At 40.4% G+C, this 18,499-nt stretch overlaps 1 protein-coding gene across 6 annotated transcripts in view; it reads right to left on the bottom strand.

Moving 5' to 3' along the window:
* CCDC149 (coiled-coil domain containing 149) overlaps positions 1-17,895 on the bottom strand; it is a 51,547-nt gene extending 33,652 nt beyond the window's left edge. For 4 of the 6 annotated variants that reach the window (XM_058838339.1, XM_058838340.1, XM_058838341.1 and 1 more), the window contains exons 1-3: positions 17,744-17,895; positions 9,293-9,454; positions 8,720-8,758 (exon numbers count right to left, since the gene is read on the bottom strand). In XM_058838339.1, the coding sequence (XP_058694322.1) occupies positions 8,720-8,758; positions 9,293-9,454; positions 17,744-17,791 (249 nt within the window). In that variant the 5' untranslated portion in view covers positions 17,792-17,895. Of the gene's footprint in view, positions 1-8,719; positions 8,759-9,292; positions 9,455-15,707; positions 15,790-17,743 lie in introns of those variants that run through there. The other 2 variants (XM_058838344.1, XM_058838345.1) reach the window with 2 other exon arrangements.
* Between the last annotated feature and the right edge of the window lie 604 nt (positions 17,896-18,499).

Raw genomic sequence — 18,499 nt, 5'->3', positions numbered from 1 at the left:
TTAAACAAAGTTGATTTTCAATAAAGCCTGCGTTAGTTAAAAGGAATAAGATTTGCACAAACCTCTCTGAAACACCTCTATTTATAAAGTTCTTTTTTATGATGAATTGGAACAACTCCTAACACTGCAATAGCACATGTAATTTCAACACCTGGAAAGAACTCAATCTCACTAATCAGTGTTTACAGCCATAACACCATGATTTCAGCAGTCTGTAGTTAAAACCTGGCTCCCAGTAACTGCAGGAAAGGCATTACCGTGCCTATACTAAATCTTCCTGCTCAGATTTATTTCCTTTAAAACCATTTCTCTGGGGTTGCAATTCTATGCTGAATTTTATTTGTCAGTCATATAAATGACTTAACGTGACAAAAACCTTTATACTCACGACAGAGATTTTGGAAGAAACTTGAAACGAAGAATTTTAGACACCAAAATAAACCTGCCTTGTTTGACCATGCCAAGAGCATTACAATGAGCTAAGTATAAATTTACTCCTTCCTGCAAGCCTTGTATTGTACTTCTGTTAAACTGAAACAACCAAGCTATGTCACAGAAGTAGTCTCCAGTAATTACTCATTCCCCTGGTTTAGAGGTTCCATACAATGTATAATTTAGACTGTTATGAGTTTCAAAGGTTTTGGCAAGACCTTATTAAAGCTCTTGGTTAAATGTGGCTAGAAGGAGAAATACTTGATTTTCAAAAGTGCTCTACTTGGCTTAAGGACAGCCAGCCAAGAGCATATGTTGATTGATACCTGGACTTGGTACCAATTCTTTGGCAGATATAAGAAAATGTACCATATGCTTGAAAGATGATAAAACTAACAATGGGGAACTGCCTTTGTGAACCTGCAAGCACATTATTTTTTGAGGAAAGAGGGGAAATCTATGCAAAGGCAATTCATTTTTCCAAATGGCAATTTCTTTTCAATATTCATAGTACAACAATTTCTGAATTCACTCAGAAATCCAAGACGAGTTACTTCAATAGACAATAAAGCTCACATCATTTACCCATGCAACAAGAACAGGTCTCTGAAAATTAGCCAAATTCAGCTTCTCTAGACTCAATTTCTTTGACAGTTTCTTTTGATTTTAAGTGAAGCCTTAAAAAGGCTCCTGAAGCTGTGAAAGACTACTTTTTCACTCACGCTACACAAACTAACTCTGAAGTACCAATGAAGAGAGGCTTCTGAGCCATGAATAAAGAAGGGAAAGATGTAGAGCTACCTTTCTGCTGCCTGATCTTGTCTTCCCTCTGCAACAACCAGCAGCACTGGAAACTGTTTCTCCTACCCTCTTCTCAGCAGAGCTGTTTTAATACAAAGGAACAAGTATTGCTTCAGCCGTGTCTCTGTAACTGGCCAGTATTAGACAAGCTTCCAGAGTTCTAGCCACATTCTGTTTCTGGCAGGTTCTCTGGAACCTCTGCAGCACAACAAGCTATTTGTTTTATATGCATCTGTTACAGGAAGCTTGCACGTATCATAGACTCAAAGAATAGCTGGAAGGAACTCATAAAGACCATCAAGTCTAACTGCTTCCACCTCACACAACTACCCCAAAACAAAGCCATATACTAAGAGCGTTGTCCGGATGCTGCCTGAACTCTGGGTGCTGCAGCCACTTCCCTGGGGTGCATGTTCAAGTGCCCAGACTTCTCAGTGAAGCAAGATTTGAGCACAGCCTAAACCTCCACTGCAGCACTAGACATAAGACACTGTGCCCACATTCCTTTCTTTTCTGACCAAATGCAAGTGGAACCACAGCCAACAATCCCATCAGAAGCTAAGAAGAAAGGAGAAAAAGATGGCCGTGAGAGTGCCAAGTGGGAAATGCTTACTTTTATTACATAAAGGAAAAAAAGCATGATAGATCAGAACTGAACAGAGAGTGAAAGATTCAATGGGATGGGATTACAGACTTCCTCCTTTTCCACTTAGGCTTTGTTAAAATTTTCAAGAATATTTTTTTGGGATAAAAGTTGGAAAATAACTCTTTTAGTAATAGATGAACATAAAAAAAATACCAATAAAAATATCTATAAATACTTATTAGCATAAGCCAGTAAATACCTGTCAGGCAGCAACAGATCTTTGCTCAGTAGTGACCAATGACCTGATGAGAATAAACAGTAACTCCGAATAGTCATCCCTGGCATTATGCACCACACTGGAGTTTGGCCCCTTTAACCATTTTGCAAATCTAGCTACACATACACACAGCATTATTTTTTTCTCCACAGCACTTTAAAAATGATGGATAGTAACAGTCTTTAATATAGCTCTCAATTCTCTTGCACATAAATCTTATCTGACACTTAAAAAAAAAAAATAAAGAAGAACATTTTGCCATTAGGGTACTACTTGAAAAAGTAATATGGGGAGGGGGGAAGAGGGGGAAACTTCCAACACAGCTTTACCATTTAAAAGTATTTTTAAATACAAACATTCCTATATTGCAATTTACAGTCTTTTATGTTTGTTGCAGACACACCTTCAAACAAAGAAGAACACTGAATTATAGGTCTGATAGAAAAAGGTTTGATGATATGTTCAGCACACTTGATGGGTGTGACTGATCACAAATTTAAGAGCAGTTTCTCCTCCAATGAATTCATATGATTACAATGGCTGAATTAATAAAGAAAAACCTGTTTTACTTACCAACTACCCCTGTTCACTCCAAGATACGGCAACTGATGACCTCCCTTAGCACTAGCTTCCTTGCAATAAAATCCCAAAATTATTGTATTTTTCTCTTTAAGAAGAAAAACCAGAGAAGACTTTTAAAATTACAGATCCTGAGTATACAAAACAAAATACACTTAATTTCGGTCATATTTTCATGCCAAAAAAGCAGCACCAAAAATCAAAGCTTTGCCAAGCAGTCACTTGACATAAAACAAGAGAAGAAGAAAATCCTCTCCTAAATATTTTGAGCTCCTGAAAACATCTTAAGCTTTGAGATAATGCACAAAAAATGTCAAAATCCCTTAAACATTTTGAGTGTTGTAATTAATTGATGGAAAATTTATTGAGAGTACTCAGGTGCAGAGGTATGCACAAGTGTCTCTCTATTCCATTAAGGTAAGACACAGCAACCAGAGAAGATGTTGTACACATCAGGCCTGAGGGACTATCATACCTATTAGAATGAGCATTTCTTCTGTTCTGGGTTTCACTGGTGGACTTGGCAGCATTAAGTTAATGGCTGGACTCCATGGTCTTTGAGCCTTTTTTTGCAATCAAAATGATTCTATGATTCTGTGTCAGTGCAAAATGTATTTGTTGAAGAAACAATGGTGTCACTTCACAAAGCATGACTCCTAGTGTGGCTAGCAAGTTCTAGGTTTTACATACTACCACCTGCTCTGACCAATGGAACAGATGATTTCAGTGTCCAGAAACAAAAATCTCTCTACTAGCTATGCTCCTGGAGCCAGGAAATCCATGGGAATATTGCTTTCTGTGTGTTGCAAGGACAAACAGTGTCACTGTTTTCCAGCTGCTACCTCATGCTATGGGAGTCAAACACATGCACCTACAAACCAAAGCAAAGTGCACCAGTCCACATTTGGCATATGCATAATGTTTTTCATATTCAAACCCCTTGTAGAGAAGAGGAAATCACATAAATCTTCACAGCACCACTGTGAGATAAATACAAAATTATTCCTTACCCTGTAGTGTATTTTATCTACAGATTTTCTCATAGGAATCTGAATGCAGATTGTGCACCTTAACACAAGCCTAGCAAAACTTAGCGAATTCATTAATTAACAAAAAATTGCCACATTAGTCATTATTTATGATGATGTCATGAACAGTCATAAGGTAATCCCTGAAGTTTGTTTCAGAAGTGAATAGTGATAGCCGAGTAGGTTGAGCTAGAGCTAGAAGTGAAAGGGATCAAAATAGGTCCATTTGTGGCATGTCACAGCATAATCCTGTCTGAAACCTCCGGTCTTTCTGATGTTATGCCTGTGCCAAAATGTCATGCCCACAGACATATTCATTAGCAAGAGACAAGTTGTCTGACCAACATCCCAGTGAGTGGGTACCATGCTGCTGTGATACCAAGGGTCCTTGAAGCAGTCAGAATCTTGGTTTGAATGAATCACCTTGGGATTCATTCCTATGGATACGCTGAGATCCATATACCTACGGATAACTGTAACAGCATTAAGGGCCCTGACCTTCAGGTTCTCTGGTGGGACTTTCTGGCTGGTAGGAGGATTAATCATCAAGCTGTGCTCTGTACTAGGAATACGGCATAATTACATTACAGGACTCAGTACAGGAGCCTCAAAGACGGTTCTAGGACCATGGGATCCTCTCTAAGGCTCAACACCTGCTTGGGAGACACAGGATCCACATGACCACATGAGGCAGAAGTATCTTTGCCAGTAGGCTGGAGAACTTTAAAAGGAGAGCTTTACTCTTGAAATTATGTGGGAGGAAGCTTAGGATAGGGTAGGCAAGCCAGGAGGCTGGGACAAAGGAAGAGAAAGGACATAGCAATTCACAAAGCAACTGAGCTGAAGTGTAATTCCTTTGACCATAGGCATGTAGCAAAGGAGACTACCATAGAACAGCCTTGTAGGAAAGCTCTAAGCCTGTACCACAGAACCAGCACACTTGGATGCCTCTCCAAGGTCCCTAACACATGCAGCAGGGGGAATAAACAGAAGGAATTTGAAGACTGTGTGTAAGTTACAGTGTTACAAACTTTGGGATCATGGAGAATCTGTGGGATAGCTCACACAACTGGAGTGCTGCAATGAAGGGATACAGGCTCCTTAGGACAGCAAGAAGGTGACAAAGAGTCCTGCCCCTCACCCTTTTTTCTGCGAGAGTGCTCAAACACTGGAACAGGTTTCCCAGAGAGGCTGTTGAGTCACAGAGAATCAAAGCCATACTGAAAATGTTCAACTTCATCTAGGTAGTTGTATTTGAGCAAGAAGATTGGACTAGTTGACCTCAAGAGCTGTCTTTCCACCTCCACTATTCTGTGGTCTTGTGGTGCCCAGTTCCATTTAATTTGATTCCTTATACATTTAAAATACAAATCTAAGACCTCCCCAGTGACACATGCATTGTAGCTTTATTCTTGACACACAGCCCCAGTGCAAATCCATTATCTCCAACTGAGTGGTCTCACAGAGATCAAATTAAGGAAAGTATATTTAGGACTGTAGCCCAGCACAGCCGTTTTCCTAACAATGCATTTTATTTCATCTTTGTTTATTCAAAGGATCTCATTTGTATTAAAAAAACTTCCATTTCAAATTGAAGGTTGAAGGATTCACTGATTTGTTATATTAATGGCAAAGCTTCTCCCAAACTGAAGCTATATTGAAACTCTAATGTAGATGAAAATTATAGAAATCCAATCTATGTTTTTTTCTTTAAGTTTCCCAGTGCAGCAACACCGGCCAACATATAAGTAGTAAACTTCCATTAAAACATCCTGCATCACAATTAATGCATATAAATACATATCACTGCAGAACCGTAGAATGGTAGAATTTCTATTTATATAGGATGCTCGGCAGAGGCTATGTAGACAGAGAAATATTGTAACATGTCTTGCAAAACAGGGAGTGTCTACTGTTTACTATTGTGCTGGTTTCAGCTGGAGTAGAGTTAATTTTCTTCACAGTGGCTGATATCGGGCTATGCTTTAGATTTGAGCTGAACACAGAGCAGATAATATGGAGATGTTTTCATTATTGCTGAGCAGGACTGACACAGACCCAAAGCCTTTTCTGCTTTTTGTACTGTCGTGCTGGCAAGAAAGTTGAGGGGTGCCTGGGAGATTGGGAGGAGACACAGCCAGGACAGGTGACCCAAACTGAACCAAGGGATATTCCACACCATGTGACATCATACTCAGTATATAAAATGAGGGGAAGAAAGAGGAAGGGGTGGTGTTTGGTGTGATGGCATTTGTCTTCCCAAGTCACCATTATGCTTGAAAGGGCCCTGCTCTCCCAGGGATGAGTGAACACCATGCCTGTACATGGAAGTCGTGAATTAATTCCTTGTTTTGTTTTGTTTTGCTTTGCTTGTGTGAGCAGCTTTTGCTTTTCCTATAAAACTCTTCATCTCAACCCACAAGTTCCATAGCTTTTATTCTTCTGATTCTCTCTCTGATTGCCCTGGTGAGACAATGAGTGAGGGGCTGTGTGGGCCTTGGCTGCCGGCTGGGATTAGACCACTACAATCATGTCTGAATTAATTTTAACATAAAACACACTCTTCCTAATTCCTATTGTCCTGAAACAATTCACCCTTCCATTACTTATCCAAAAATTACTCTACACCTGACACCATAAGACATTATGAAACTACCTTCAACCACACCATTTGAGAGTGTTAGGCACGAGGGGCCACTGACAGCTCACAAGTGAACAACACTAATGAGAAATATCCACAGTAGAAATAGAGATTTCTGTAGCACTGCTTCTCATTTTCTGCTTCTGCTGGTTGGCAGAAGGTGATACACACAGAGCAATCTTTGGATAGAATCATCATAGTATCATAGAATTGTTTAGTTTGGAAAAGATCCGAGATGCAAACACAGCATTGAGAGGGAAAACACTACAGAGCACTGCATGTTAAGGTATCTTTAAGTAACAATTTTGCAAAACCAGATTTTGAGTTAGCTGCTTGCTGACAGAAAATGCCTGGTTACATGATATTTCCATAAAAACTATGAAAATTCTGTGCTGGAAAACAGGATGAGAAGGCATGGTGGAAAACACAACATTTGAAACAGTCACCAAAAATAATTGATAATAAAGAGGAAAAATGAAGACGAGAAGACCGCAGCAATTACAACCAAATGATTACATTTAACGTTTTAGACTGAAATTTCAATAATAAGCAATAATTTCTCAGTTGTGGCAAACCAATGCAACAGCTAGAAAATTGTTAAGCATATCATGTTTTCATCTCATTTCTGACCATGAAAACAGTATGCACATTGTGTTGTGCAGAATTCATTGGAGACCAGGGTCTCCTTTCATAAAGTGACTGAGGTCACAAACTTCTCCCAGCACACATCTAGGGGTCCAGGAAAAAAGGGAATGGAAGAAGCACAAAAGGGAGAGTGAACTTTCCTCTTTCTTAGGTGAGAAAATGCTAAGAAATATATGTATGGCAATAATGGAAAAATATTCATAACTTTCTTTTATTATTCTCTGATGCATTTCTCAAGGCAAAACTATACTCTTCTTCAGAAAGGTTGCACTAACTACTCTAGGTTATCCACCTTGTATGCTACAGACATGTTTTTCAGGAAAATGAAAACTCAAGAAGTACACTAACAGTCTACTACTGTACAACCTAACATATATATTGTTCTAGGAGGGAACCTATCAATGACCCCATTTGAAGACAAGATTTTCTTTCTTTCACTGCTACCAGCATGAACACGTAACTTCCTCAGAAAAAAAAAAATTACTCCTAGGTAGATAAAAGGTTTTCCAGGCATTTGCCCTGGTAAGACAAATTGCCAAAACTTAATGCAATCACAGCTTCTGAATTTTGACTGAATTTGGCTAGTATTTTAGAAACAACTTCCAATTTTATTTATTTTGAAAGATGAAAGATGAATTAGATGAGCTATGGGATGGCAAATCTTTCTTCCTACTTATCTCTGTAATGATGCATACATTGCTTTGGTTTTTCTCCTTCAACTGGATATTCCTCAGCAACACTCAAAATGCACAAACTTGTATCTGGTCATAAAGTTTTATTAGAATTCTGTTGAAATAACAGAATTGCAAATAAATTATGCTAAATAATGAGGAAGTTAAATGATTCTACACTGAGCCACTGACTTCTTGGCAGCTATTTGTTTAAGTGCCTGAAGGAGTAATTATATTGCCTCTGGAAGTTTAGTTTAAAGCAACCAAAACCCTAAGCCGTAAAATTTTAAGCAAATAGCAAGAACTACATGCAAACTCTCTGGGAAAGGGTGATGAGTAAAACTTCTGATCCATTAACAGAATGTAATAACCATGTTTTAAACATAGTTAAGACTTCCAAAACTACCAATTACTGCAACAATTTTTGTTATTTTAGGTTGTCCTCATCTCCCTGCTCCACACATTGACTTTTGGGTGCCATTTTTCTCTAAAAATTATCTTAATTTTAAGATGTGACAACCAACATTCCACAACAGGGACACACTATATGGATATCCAGGAACAAAAATGCATGTGAGCAGGCAAGAAGTTTTTCAGGGGAACCATAAAATGCAATTATCACTGTTTTACCATTTATAACTCAGAGTCCAAGTGGCCTGGGAGAATACTTAATGGAAAACAGCACTCACAACAATAAATTAACAATTATGGAAAGCAGACAATGCATTCCCAGATTACTTTTAAGTATGAGAAGTTCTGTCACAAATCCATTTTAGGCCTCAATACAGAAGAATAAACAACAAGGAGAACAATCTCAAGTCTCTATACACTGACCAATTTCAGCCTCAGGTGAACATGAAAGCAATAGTCATATATTCTGTAGTTCAGGTATTTCACAGTGAAACGTGTAGACAAAAGCATAATTTCACATTTTAAAGATTCAGCTTTTCAATATTTAGAAATGCTTGGTTTTTTACCAGATTTCCTAATTAATATTTTTAGTCTTTTGCAAAGTACTTTTGTAGCAGATAAATAACATCACCTGAAAAAAATTCCTACCTGTTTCCTCTTTTCAGGTGGAAGCGATGGATCCCCATCCTACAAATAAAAAGATACATTTTATTGGCATATTATTCCTGAAACCAGAAACTATATTAATTCTGTGAATCTAATTGTAGAACATATATTTTAACTAAAATGCTATCAAACTTTTTTAAAATACTACTGATTAATACCAGTAATACTAACTTCAACTTAAAAAAATTCTAAAGTTGAAGATCTGTTTAGATTTCTAGAACAGCAGTTCATTACAAATTTGTGTTGCATTAATTTTCATACTGGTACATTAAGTTTCTGTCGAATAATAATACCACAGTCAGTTTTTAAATGGAATTATCACTGAAACTAATTTCCTCAGAGCATGCACTGCGTTTCTGTCTCCTATATAACAAGAACTGCCTCATCAATGTAGAACAAATGAGTAATAATATAATCAGGGCTGTCCAACTGCAGGAATACTGCAAACAAGTACCTAAACATTTTTACAGCAGCCATTATGGACTCCTTTCCAATTTTTTTTTGGAGGTTCACCTTTGTCCCCTAGTTATACAGTCTTCATAAAGAACAACCTACAATCAGCTCCCGATACTTCTTTTTCAGAGACTGGTGTCGTTCCCGCAACTGGTTGGCCATAAGTTTGTACTGGTCTCTTTCTTGTTGACAGGTGTCCAGCTCTTTGGAAAGGATTAGCAATGCCTCCTTTTTACTTTCGAGTTTCCTTTTGCACACCAGATACTGCAGAAAAGAAAAAACCCATACATGTAACAAGCCATTTCTGCCCAAGTCAGTACTGGATACTCAAGAGGCTCAAGTTCTACTCTGAAAAGTTGGAGGAAGATTGCAGAAGATCAAAGTCTGCCACAAGTCATCTTATTAATAACAATCATGGGGAAGATATTTCATACAGAAAGCTTGAAATCCAGCTGTAAGGCCACATGTTCACCTGACCACTGTGACTTAGAAAAATTTATCAATTTCAGTTTCTCATTCTTTTCTTTAAATGCAATAGCATGAGGAACCTTGCAATTTGCCCAGCAGCCCTGACAAGTCTGCTAGAAGTAAGAAGCATTTGCAAAATCCCTTTATACATGTGCTCACAATAACCAGCTGCCAGGTAGCAACCAATCGTTCCTGCTTCACTTCCCACTGCCATCCTTCTTCCCACTACCAGCAATGTCCTCTGGACTCAGCCTCCCAACTGGACACTGAAACAGCACCATGTAACAGCAAAAGGGGCTGCATGAATGATAACCAAAATTTACCTTGACTATGAAACAATTTTAGTGTGATGCCCTAATGCCACACATAAAAGAAACTTAATTATGCTGTGATACTACAGGCACATGCTTGTTTGAGGCAAAAATAAAAAGGAAAATAATGCAGGAATGCCATAAACACCTAAAGGGGGAGGGAGGGCAGAAGATGAGCCTTCCCCTGCAGCCACTTCTCATGTGAAGGACTCACTCACTAAGCGAAGCAGAACTTGCAAATCTTAGCTGTTCTGCATTAGTCTGATCTGCTTCGTTGCCTTTCCCCATTGAAAGGAAGAGTAACGTGTATGTCATCTTCAATGTTACTTGTCAGAACTTTCAGGTAACTTTTTTCACTTAACATGATGTTCGATCAGCAGATACTTATTAGCCCTTCACTTGACACTGCTCATGCTAAAGTATGTATTTCTATCTCTGATGTTACTGACATAAGATGTGGCTCTAAATACTTTCTGAATGTGATCTGCAAGAGACCAAATACCACAGCAGTCATGAAAACAATTTATAGTTTCATTATATCCTCTGACAAGAATACTTTGTCATTATGGGCTCTTGCACAAAGCAAGAACATCAGCACTTCCATACTGTTCAAGTCAGTGCTGTTCTTTGGGACAAAAATCATTCTTTCTATGTACTACTTGCTTGGAACTAACTTTGTTAACCTCAATTTCAAGTCAATGAGAAAGGAAAAAGTGAGTTTGGTGTATTAGTACAGACAACCTTTTCCAAAAATGGTAAATGCTTACTTGCAAAAAAAGTGGGAAGGAAATGAGAAAAGCAGTTCCAAGAAGGATGTGAACTCTCAAAAAGGACGCTTCCACCTTGGATTAATTTTATTTCTGGCAATACTGAAGTTGAAATCCTGCCATAAATTTTCTGGATTATGATGCCTTGGCATCAACAAAGGAAAGTGTACCTATGTACTTATGTCCTTACTGATACCTTACACAAATGTCAAATCCCCTGATAAAGGACTGAAAGGTATGAGAGGCTAAACTTTAATATTGTCAGTAAGTGATTATACTAAACTGCTTCAAACTTGATAAAGTAATTCCTTCCCTTACAGTGAAATATTTGTCAATCTCTCTTCTTTTTTCCCCTATTTCATTCCCTAAGTAATTCTAAAATAAGCCTTTGCTAAACTGTTTCTAAATATTAACAATCTGATAAAGTAGTTGCTAATAAAAATGAGCAAAATAAAACCACCCAATCACTTAAAAAAAAACAAACCTCAACAGCCTAAAGCCCTGAACCAAGTAGCCTGACCTGTTCCTTTAACAGGAAGAATCCCAACAAGAATGAAGCCGGCCCATCCAGCCAACACCTGTGTGGAGTAGAGCAGCCGATACCATGCACACAGTGAGAGTGGAAAGAAGCCAAACATCTTGCCTTATACACCCACAATACCTGCAGGTGCCTGCAAGCCTTGCCTCAAGTGCTGCTGGATGAAACCGTGTATGAGAGTCAGGAGTGAACCAGAGCATGTGGATTAGACGGCAAAACCCAGCACTTACCCAGCAGGAAATACAGACCTAGCAGCAACAAATCCTGCTTCTGCCATGAGTCACAACCCTCTACAAAGGACACACTCAGAGCATACAAGAAGGCTTCACCTTTTGCAGCAGCACTGGCAGCGGCTGGGGAACTCTCCACTACCTATTAGCCTGAGGATAACGAACCATAAACAGATTGGGGACAGTAATGTTCAGGATCTAAATGAAAAGGAATAATGATGGCCTCCTTGTTTAAAATCTGTTTTAACTAGATGAACTACATACTGATGATGTTGGCATCTCTTCTCAATGTGCTATTTGGATTTTAATATAAAAATGACCACATAAAAGACTTTTTGAAGTAATTTTTTGCCTTTTATACATATTGACTTTCCCAAATAAACAGAATAAAACCAGTAATAACATAATAATATGTTTCCATGAGCTTATGGTACAAGAAACAATAAAGCCAGAGCATTTCTGTGGAATCTGATTATTCAACAGGGCTATGTTTGCAGTTCCCATTACCATTACTGAAGGAAAACCAAATTTCACAAAGACAGACCTCAAAGAGGTTATTCAATGTATTTGTTTCTGAATGTTAAAAAACAGCCTAGCAATAATGGCCATAAAATGACCCAACAACTGTATACGAGAAATGGGTTCTAGTCAGGGAAATAACTGAGTCTCATCAGCAATTTCCCTTATATGGACAAATAAGTGCAACAAAATTGGTATGCTGTCAAAAAGAACATAGGAGTTTGACAAGTCATTTTGGAGCAACGAAAGCAATAAGGCAAATTTTCTCAGTCTGAAAAAAAAATATTCAGAAAAAAAGTATTATATAATAAAAGTATTCTGAAAAAATGTAGATGCTTCCTACATTCACTCATGTAGACTCCCTCCCCTACAACTGAAGGAAAGCCCACATCTCAGGTGCTGTCTGTCAGTGAGACAAATAATTGAATTCTGTTATGCACTACAGTTATTATGAAATATTCTTATTGTCTTTTGTTTCTTTTAAATTATTGGCACAAAATAATCTATGAATTTAAAAACAAAGCCGAATGGGAACCAGCTTCTATATATTGAATCTAAAAGATACAATGTACAACTTTACATATCTGTCTAGTGACTTTTATCTACCAATGTGCTGTTATCTGCAATAAAGTAAATTACAATTGCTACAAGGAAGATCATAATAATTAAAGGAATATATATGACATCCTACATTATTGCCTGAACTGCTTTACAGCCAGATGACTACTTTAGTGAAATTGAGTAAAAAGAGACTGACATTACAGAAGAGTGTAACTGCTCCAAGGTGACCCTCTGCATCGAACACTTACTATTTGTCCATTGCTATTTTTAGTGACAAATCTGGGTAGATCTCATTAATGACGCTGTAGACACGGTCTAATAATCTGATGAAGCTGGGACACAGTCAAGGTTTTAGACTTACGTTTTTTAAACCAACAAACACACTGAATTCCTATCAGTTTTGTTTTTTTTTAATTTGTACAAATTACTGGCCTATATTTTGGTATTTAATGACAATGTCTTGGAAAACATCTAATTTTCTGCAAATAGAAGCAGAGATACTATCTCCAATCTGTGCTTTGGAATCACTGTGGATAATATTCTGTCTTCTCTTGACACTTGTGCACCTTGTGTCCTCAAATGCTGAAAGGCTACTACATTACACTGGACCTTGAAACCTATCATCAACCCTGCTCTCTGAGAAACCATGACATCTACTCACCATCTTTTGACAAGAGATCCAGCTGTTACCAAATTGCCTGAAGTTTTATCAAATTTCTCCTGACTGTACTCTTGGAGACAATTCTGTTGTAGAAACTGAAGGGCCCCAAGATGCACTGCAATCTCACGTTTGGGATGTTTGCTGACTGTTTCTATAATGTGGCTCCCCTTGACTTCAGATTAAACTGTTAACTTATCTAAGAGAGCCAAGCACTCAGACCCAGAGAAATATACAATTACTGGCCATTTGCTTGCCATCTCACTTCCTGATGTGATTTATCTCTGATAAAACCTGAAATAATACAGTGACCTTGGTTTTATCCCACCATATCAACTCTGCTTTTCCTGCTGCCCAGCTCTTGCTTCACTGGCTGCCTCCCGGCTGCTGAAACACAAAGCAGACTGGTATCTTTAACTGATGATAGAAGTGATACAAGCAGCTCCTCAGAACACCATGTCTTGTCTTGATGGCAATACACCACCACATCATCTTCACTGGCCATTTAGGAATACCACAATTTAGTCGTTAACATTTCTGTGTAATGTGGCCCAACCCTCAGAAGATTTACATGCTGTGTATCAGATAATATTATCAATTTCTCTCTGCTTGTTTCACAACATCCGTGTGGGCCTCTTAGTCCAACCTGAAACATGGAAACATCTAAAAAAGTAAACACTTTTTTGGTTGTCCAAAAGTCCAGCATGCAGGTCTTCACAGCACTCTCCCACAGCTCCAGGGAATTTTGGAGTACAGTAAATCACAGTGCCAACTCTTTCAGCATTTTCATTTCATTTCCCAAATGTCAAAGTCATTACAATGCCATCCTTAGAGCAGACCTTAGACCTTAGAGTATCTGCTCCACTTTGTTCTTCCCTACAGCCCCTGTATTTGTCCACATCAAGAAAAGCTGTTAAACTAGTGGCTCCAAAGCCTGCTGGGCCACTCATAGAGGCTTGGCAAATTTGTATTTCATGCTTTGTTTGAGAAGGATACATGACAGAATGTTACAGAGATAATAGAAATATGAAAATCTCACCAGTTTTTCTTCCTCTTCTCTCTTGTCCACATAAAAAATTGTGCAACCAATGGGAAAGATGTGCTCTGCCAATTACAAGCAGGCTAGGTATCTCTTCAGAACTCATGTCTGGAAATCATGTTAAAATCTAGCTATTTTAGCTAGAACTACTGCTCAACAGTTTGGTAAGTCCAAAATTACTAGGCAAGGGAGCTCAAAAGACAAGCATATCACCTCCGTCTGTGCTGCTGAAGACCATAGGCAGTCAATAACCAAGAAACAGCCTCTCGTGAATGAAAAATTAAATGGAAATTACATCTCTTCAAACTAACTTTAGGAGGCACAGTCACAAATGAGTAGCTGTAAACAGCACTAAACACTAATGTGTGGGAGGTGACAGAGAAGCATAGAAGTTGGCAAATCTGAGGCACCTTGAAGATTCATTCTCATTTCAACTCCGCTGCCACGGCAGGGACACCCTCAACTAGACCAGGTTGCTCAGACTCCCATCCAAAGTGGCCTTGAACAACTCCAGGGATGGGGATGAGGAATGGAATGTACTCTTGGATTGTATTTTGAGATTTATGAAGATCACTGGTTTATGGAGGACTTGGGCCGCCAGCAAGAAAGCCCTTGCTACAGCTCGGTCTCTTGTATCTCACCAGTTATTGACCAGGTCTTCACCCTACAACTTTGCCCTGGCTTCTAAATACTCTTAATGTGGGTCACTGAGTGACATAAATGCTAGACAAAAACCAAGAGTCCAAGCAGAAAAACTATATGAAAACTCAACAGAGTAATTAATCTTTCATATATCTATATACATCCATCACCAATACATAAACTTAGCTAGAGAACAGTTAAAATTTATGTGGATTGTTGCTCCTGAAGTGAGCACTTCCGCATCCAGTTTGTGAGACTACCAATGGAAATAATGACTTTTATGCCCATTCAGTGTTTGCTAAGTTGGCTTTGTCCCAGTATTCCTACCTACGTCATCCTATTCAGTTAGTTTACAGAATGCTCAAGGTACATGTGGTGCAAAGATTGTTCAGAGTACCAGGTGCACACTAGGCCTGAAATACACGTGCTGTAAAATAAGTGGAAAAATACATAAATATGGAGGCAAAAGAACAAGGAAGAAGTTAGTGTTGAGAATAGTAAAGACAGAGAAAGGTATGTGAAAGGGTACAGAGCAAAAGGCACTAAAATGGAACCAAAGTCAAAAGGAAAAAGAAAAGTAAATACAGAAAAAGACTGAAACATACAAAAATAATTTATTTTTTTCTAATGAAAAATGGAAAGGCAGCCTACAAAAATAAATGCTGTGTGTACAAGTGTTTGTGCATAAGGACCAAATACACATCCTTACCACTTTTCCTAACAGCTGTAGCACCATAGTTTTAAAAGTTACCATTGCCTTGACAAGTATTTCAATTACTCCTACCTTTCAAACCTGGAGGATTTGGCTTATGGAAACGAAAAAGTACGTGACCACAGGTCTGAACCCATCAGCTTCTGGTCTTTTACACCAAGATTTTTAACTCCATCTTATGTCTTAATTGTCTACCACCTGCAATGGGAGAGTGTTTGTTCAGAGCCACCATGTCTTTTCTTCCCTGTGTTACCTTGTGTTTTGAAAGCACTTCAGGATTTTTATGAAATGCACAGGGGTAAAAAAATACCCAGCAGACACTGAAGCTAGGAGGCCTTGAGAATATCTGTACTACTGAGTGATATGGTAAATTAAAAAAACTTATTACAAGTTATTTCAGAAGTCTAAGCCACTTTCTCACAGACCCATTAGGATGTTAGAGCTAATGGGTAAAACACATGGAGTGAATTACAACAGCCAAAGAAGGAGGAAGGCAAAAGCAAAAAACCTGTATCTTGACAGCACATACTACAGACTTTACCCAGAAAAATGGGTTGCAAACCTGCTGTGGAAACAGTCAGAAAGGAAGGAAAGGTGGAATATAAGTCATTATGCTTCTAATTTTTCCTGAAAAAAAAAAAGAAATTATATGTATGTTTAAGTATCTACAAGAATGTAGCTTATCACACTCATTAAACTTTACTACAATCAAGAAGCCTCTAAACTGAAGTGTTCAATTCTAGCACTGAGTTTTTTGGCTAAATTATATAAACAGTAAAAAAGCTCCAAAGTAATTCTAAACTACTTTTTAAAGCAAGGTATAGCAACATTTCCTCTGAACACACCTCATGATTTGTCTCCCATCTGAAATCACCCCCATCCCAAATAAAACCCCATTTGAGAAAGGAGATGGCAACACTGCACAACAAGGTGCAGTGCATACTACTAAAAGTGCACTTTTCACTTTCTCCTGGATCATTTTGTGTCTTTGGAAGTATTGTGTTGACACACAATCTCCAATTCTGGATATATTGTACCAGCACATATCTAGGCCCATACAAACTCCCATTGAAATCACCAGGAGTACCGACAGGTTCAACACCCTAAACTCAAAGATGTTTTTGATAGGTCAGGGCCTTAGGCCTTACACTCAGTTAACATAACGGAGGCAAAGCCCCCCTGAAAATAGGGGAATTCACCCGTGTGCATCATACTATAGGACAGGCCAGGCCAATGCCATTTGCACAGTTTTATCTGCTAGCTGTAAGCATAAAAATACTATTTTTACAGTAATGCAATGTAAAAGTCAGCATGCCAGCCTACTTCATGAGTTTGGCTAATAAACAGTTTTGTCTTCAATAATACTCATTTAAACGATACTGACCTCAAGTTGGTTTGAGTTTGGTAACTTACCTTACATGAAAATGTGTACCTGTAAATGCTGTGGATGTTTTAATGGGGATGCAGTGGACAATAATGTTTCTATATACATAACTGGAAAATCCTCCACCTGTTGAGGCTCATGGGCACGGTGCTATTACATTCTTTTCTCCCATAGTATAAATGCCACCATGGGTCTCAAAACCCTTTCATATGTGATTCAAGTGCAGTAAGAACACAAGGCACACAGCACAGGGGCACAGCCCGGTCTCCCGGGCGGGTGCCGCAGCTGCACTGCGCTGCTCCTCCGGGCCCGAGGCCCCGGCCATCCCCGCAGCTCAGGGAATCCTCAGCGGTTTCAAACCAGCCGCAGCAGCAGCACCAGAGCCTACAACCTGCTCTCTGCAGCCCTAGGGCGGCTGATACACGGGGAGGTTCGCAGGCCCTTGCTGCCGGTGCTCGGCAGCAGCGCAGGGCCGCGGCGGCAGCCCGAGCAGGGCAGGGCCAGGGGCAGACGTGGCCACGCAGCGCAGCCGCGGCCGGCACACCTCGGCGCCCCCCGCCCGCCGCTCCAGCCGCTGCCGCCCGCTCGGCCGCGGGCCGGCTCCCCTGCCGGCGGCTGTGCCACTCTCCCCGGCATTTCCTCGAGGCGCGGGGAGCAGCCGGGCCCGCCCGCCGCTCTGCCTCGGTGCCCGGCGCCCCAGCCCGCGGGCCCCCCGCCGCCTCACCTCGCTCAGCAGCCCCTGCCAGTCGCTCTCGCTGCGGTGGGAGCTCATGGCTCCGGCGGGCCGCGGCGCCGGTGAGCGGCTGCTCCCGGCCCGGCCTTCGCCGAGCAACCGGCGGGAGAGGCGGGGACTGCGGCCACCTCTGCCGGCCCGCCCTGCCCCCCGAGCGCCGCCGGGACCGGCCGCGGCCGCCGCACGGGGCCGGGCCGCGGGCAGAGCGGTGAGGCCCGAGCGGCACCTGCCGAGGGTTGTGCGGGAGTGCCTGGGGTGCGTGTCCCAGAGAAGGGTCCTCCTCTCCTTACGTGAGTCTCCTGCATAACAGCTTGGCACTGCTGCCATGCCAGGCTCGGGACAGCCAGACTTCCGTGAGGACTGGTCTGTGAGGGGAGCGGCGACAGGGAGGCTTTAGTACTATGTATATGCGTAACAAAATTATGTGCACGCTTGTGTTGTGTGTGTAATGTAAGCCACAGCGGGAGGACAAAGCAACCACTTTGTCAAAACGTGATAATGGAACACTGCCCGCTTTGGGCCCAGATCTCTGTTGTTGCTCAGTTCTCGGAGAAACACCTATTAAATAACCTAATGATGCAGGACTTGATCTGGCTTCTTTATATCCCCGTCGGCACAGACGCTCCTCCATCAGCCCTGAAACCCGAGCAAGGCACCCACACAGCGCTCTTCACCCTGATAGCTCTGCTCTAGCCTTGCTCTCAGCCGCTCCCATGTGTACAGCATCCCCATGGACCAGGTCTGCCA

Source organism: Poecile atricapillus, chromosome 4, assembly GCF_030490865.1.
Source record: "Poecile atricapillus isolate bPoeAtr1 chromosome 4, bPoeAtr1.hap1, whole genome shotgun sequence".
Taxonomy (NCBI): Eukaryota; Metazoa; Chordata; class Aves; order Passeriformes; family Paridae; genus Poecile; species Poecile atricapillus.
The sequence above is the reverse complement of the archived record's forward strand: the minus strand, read 5'-3'. Positions and strand labels throughout refer to the sequence as shown.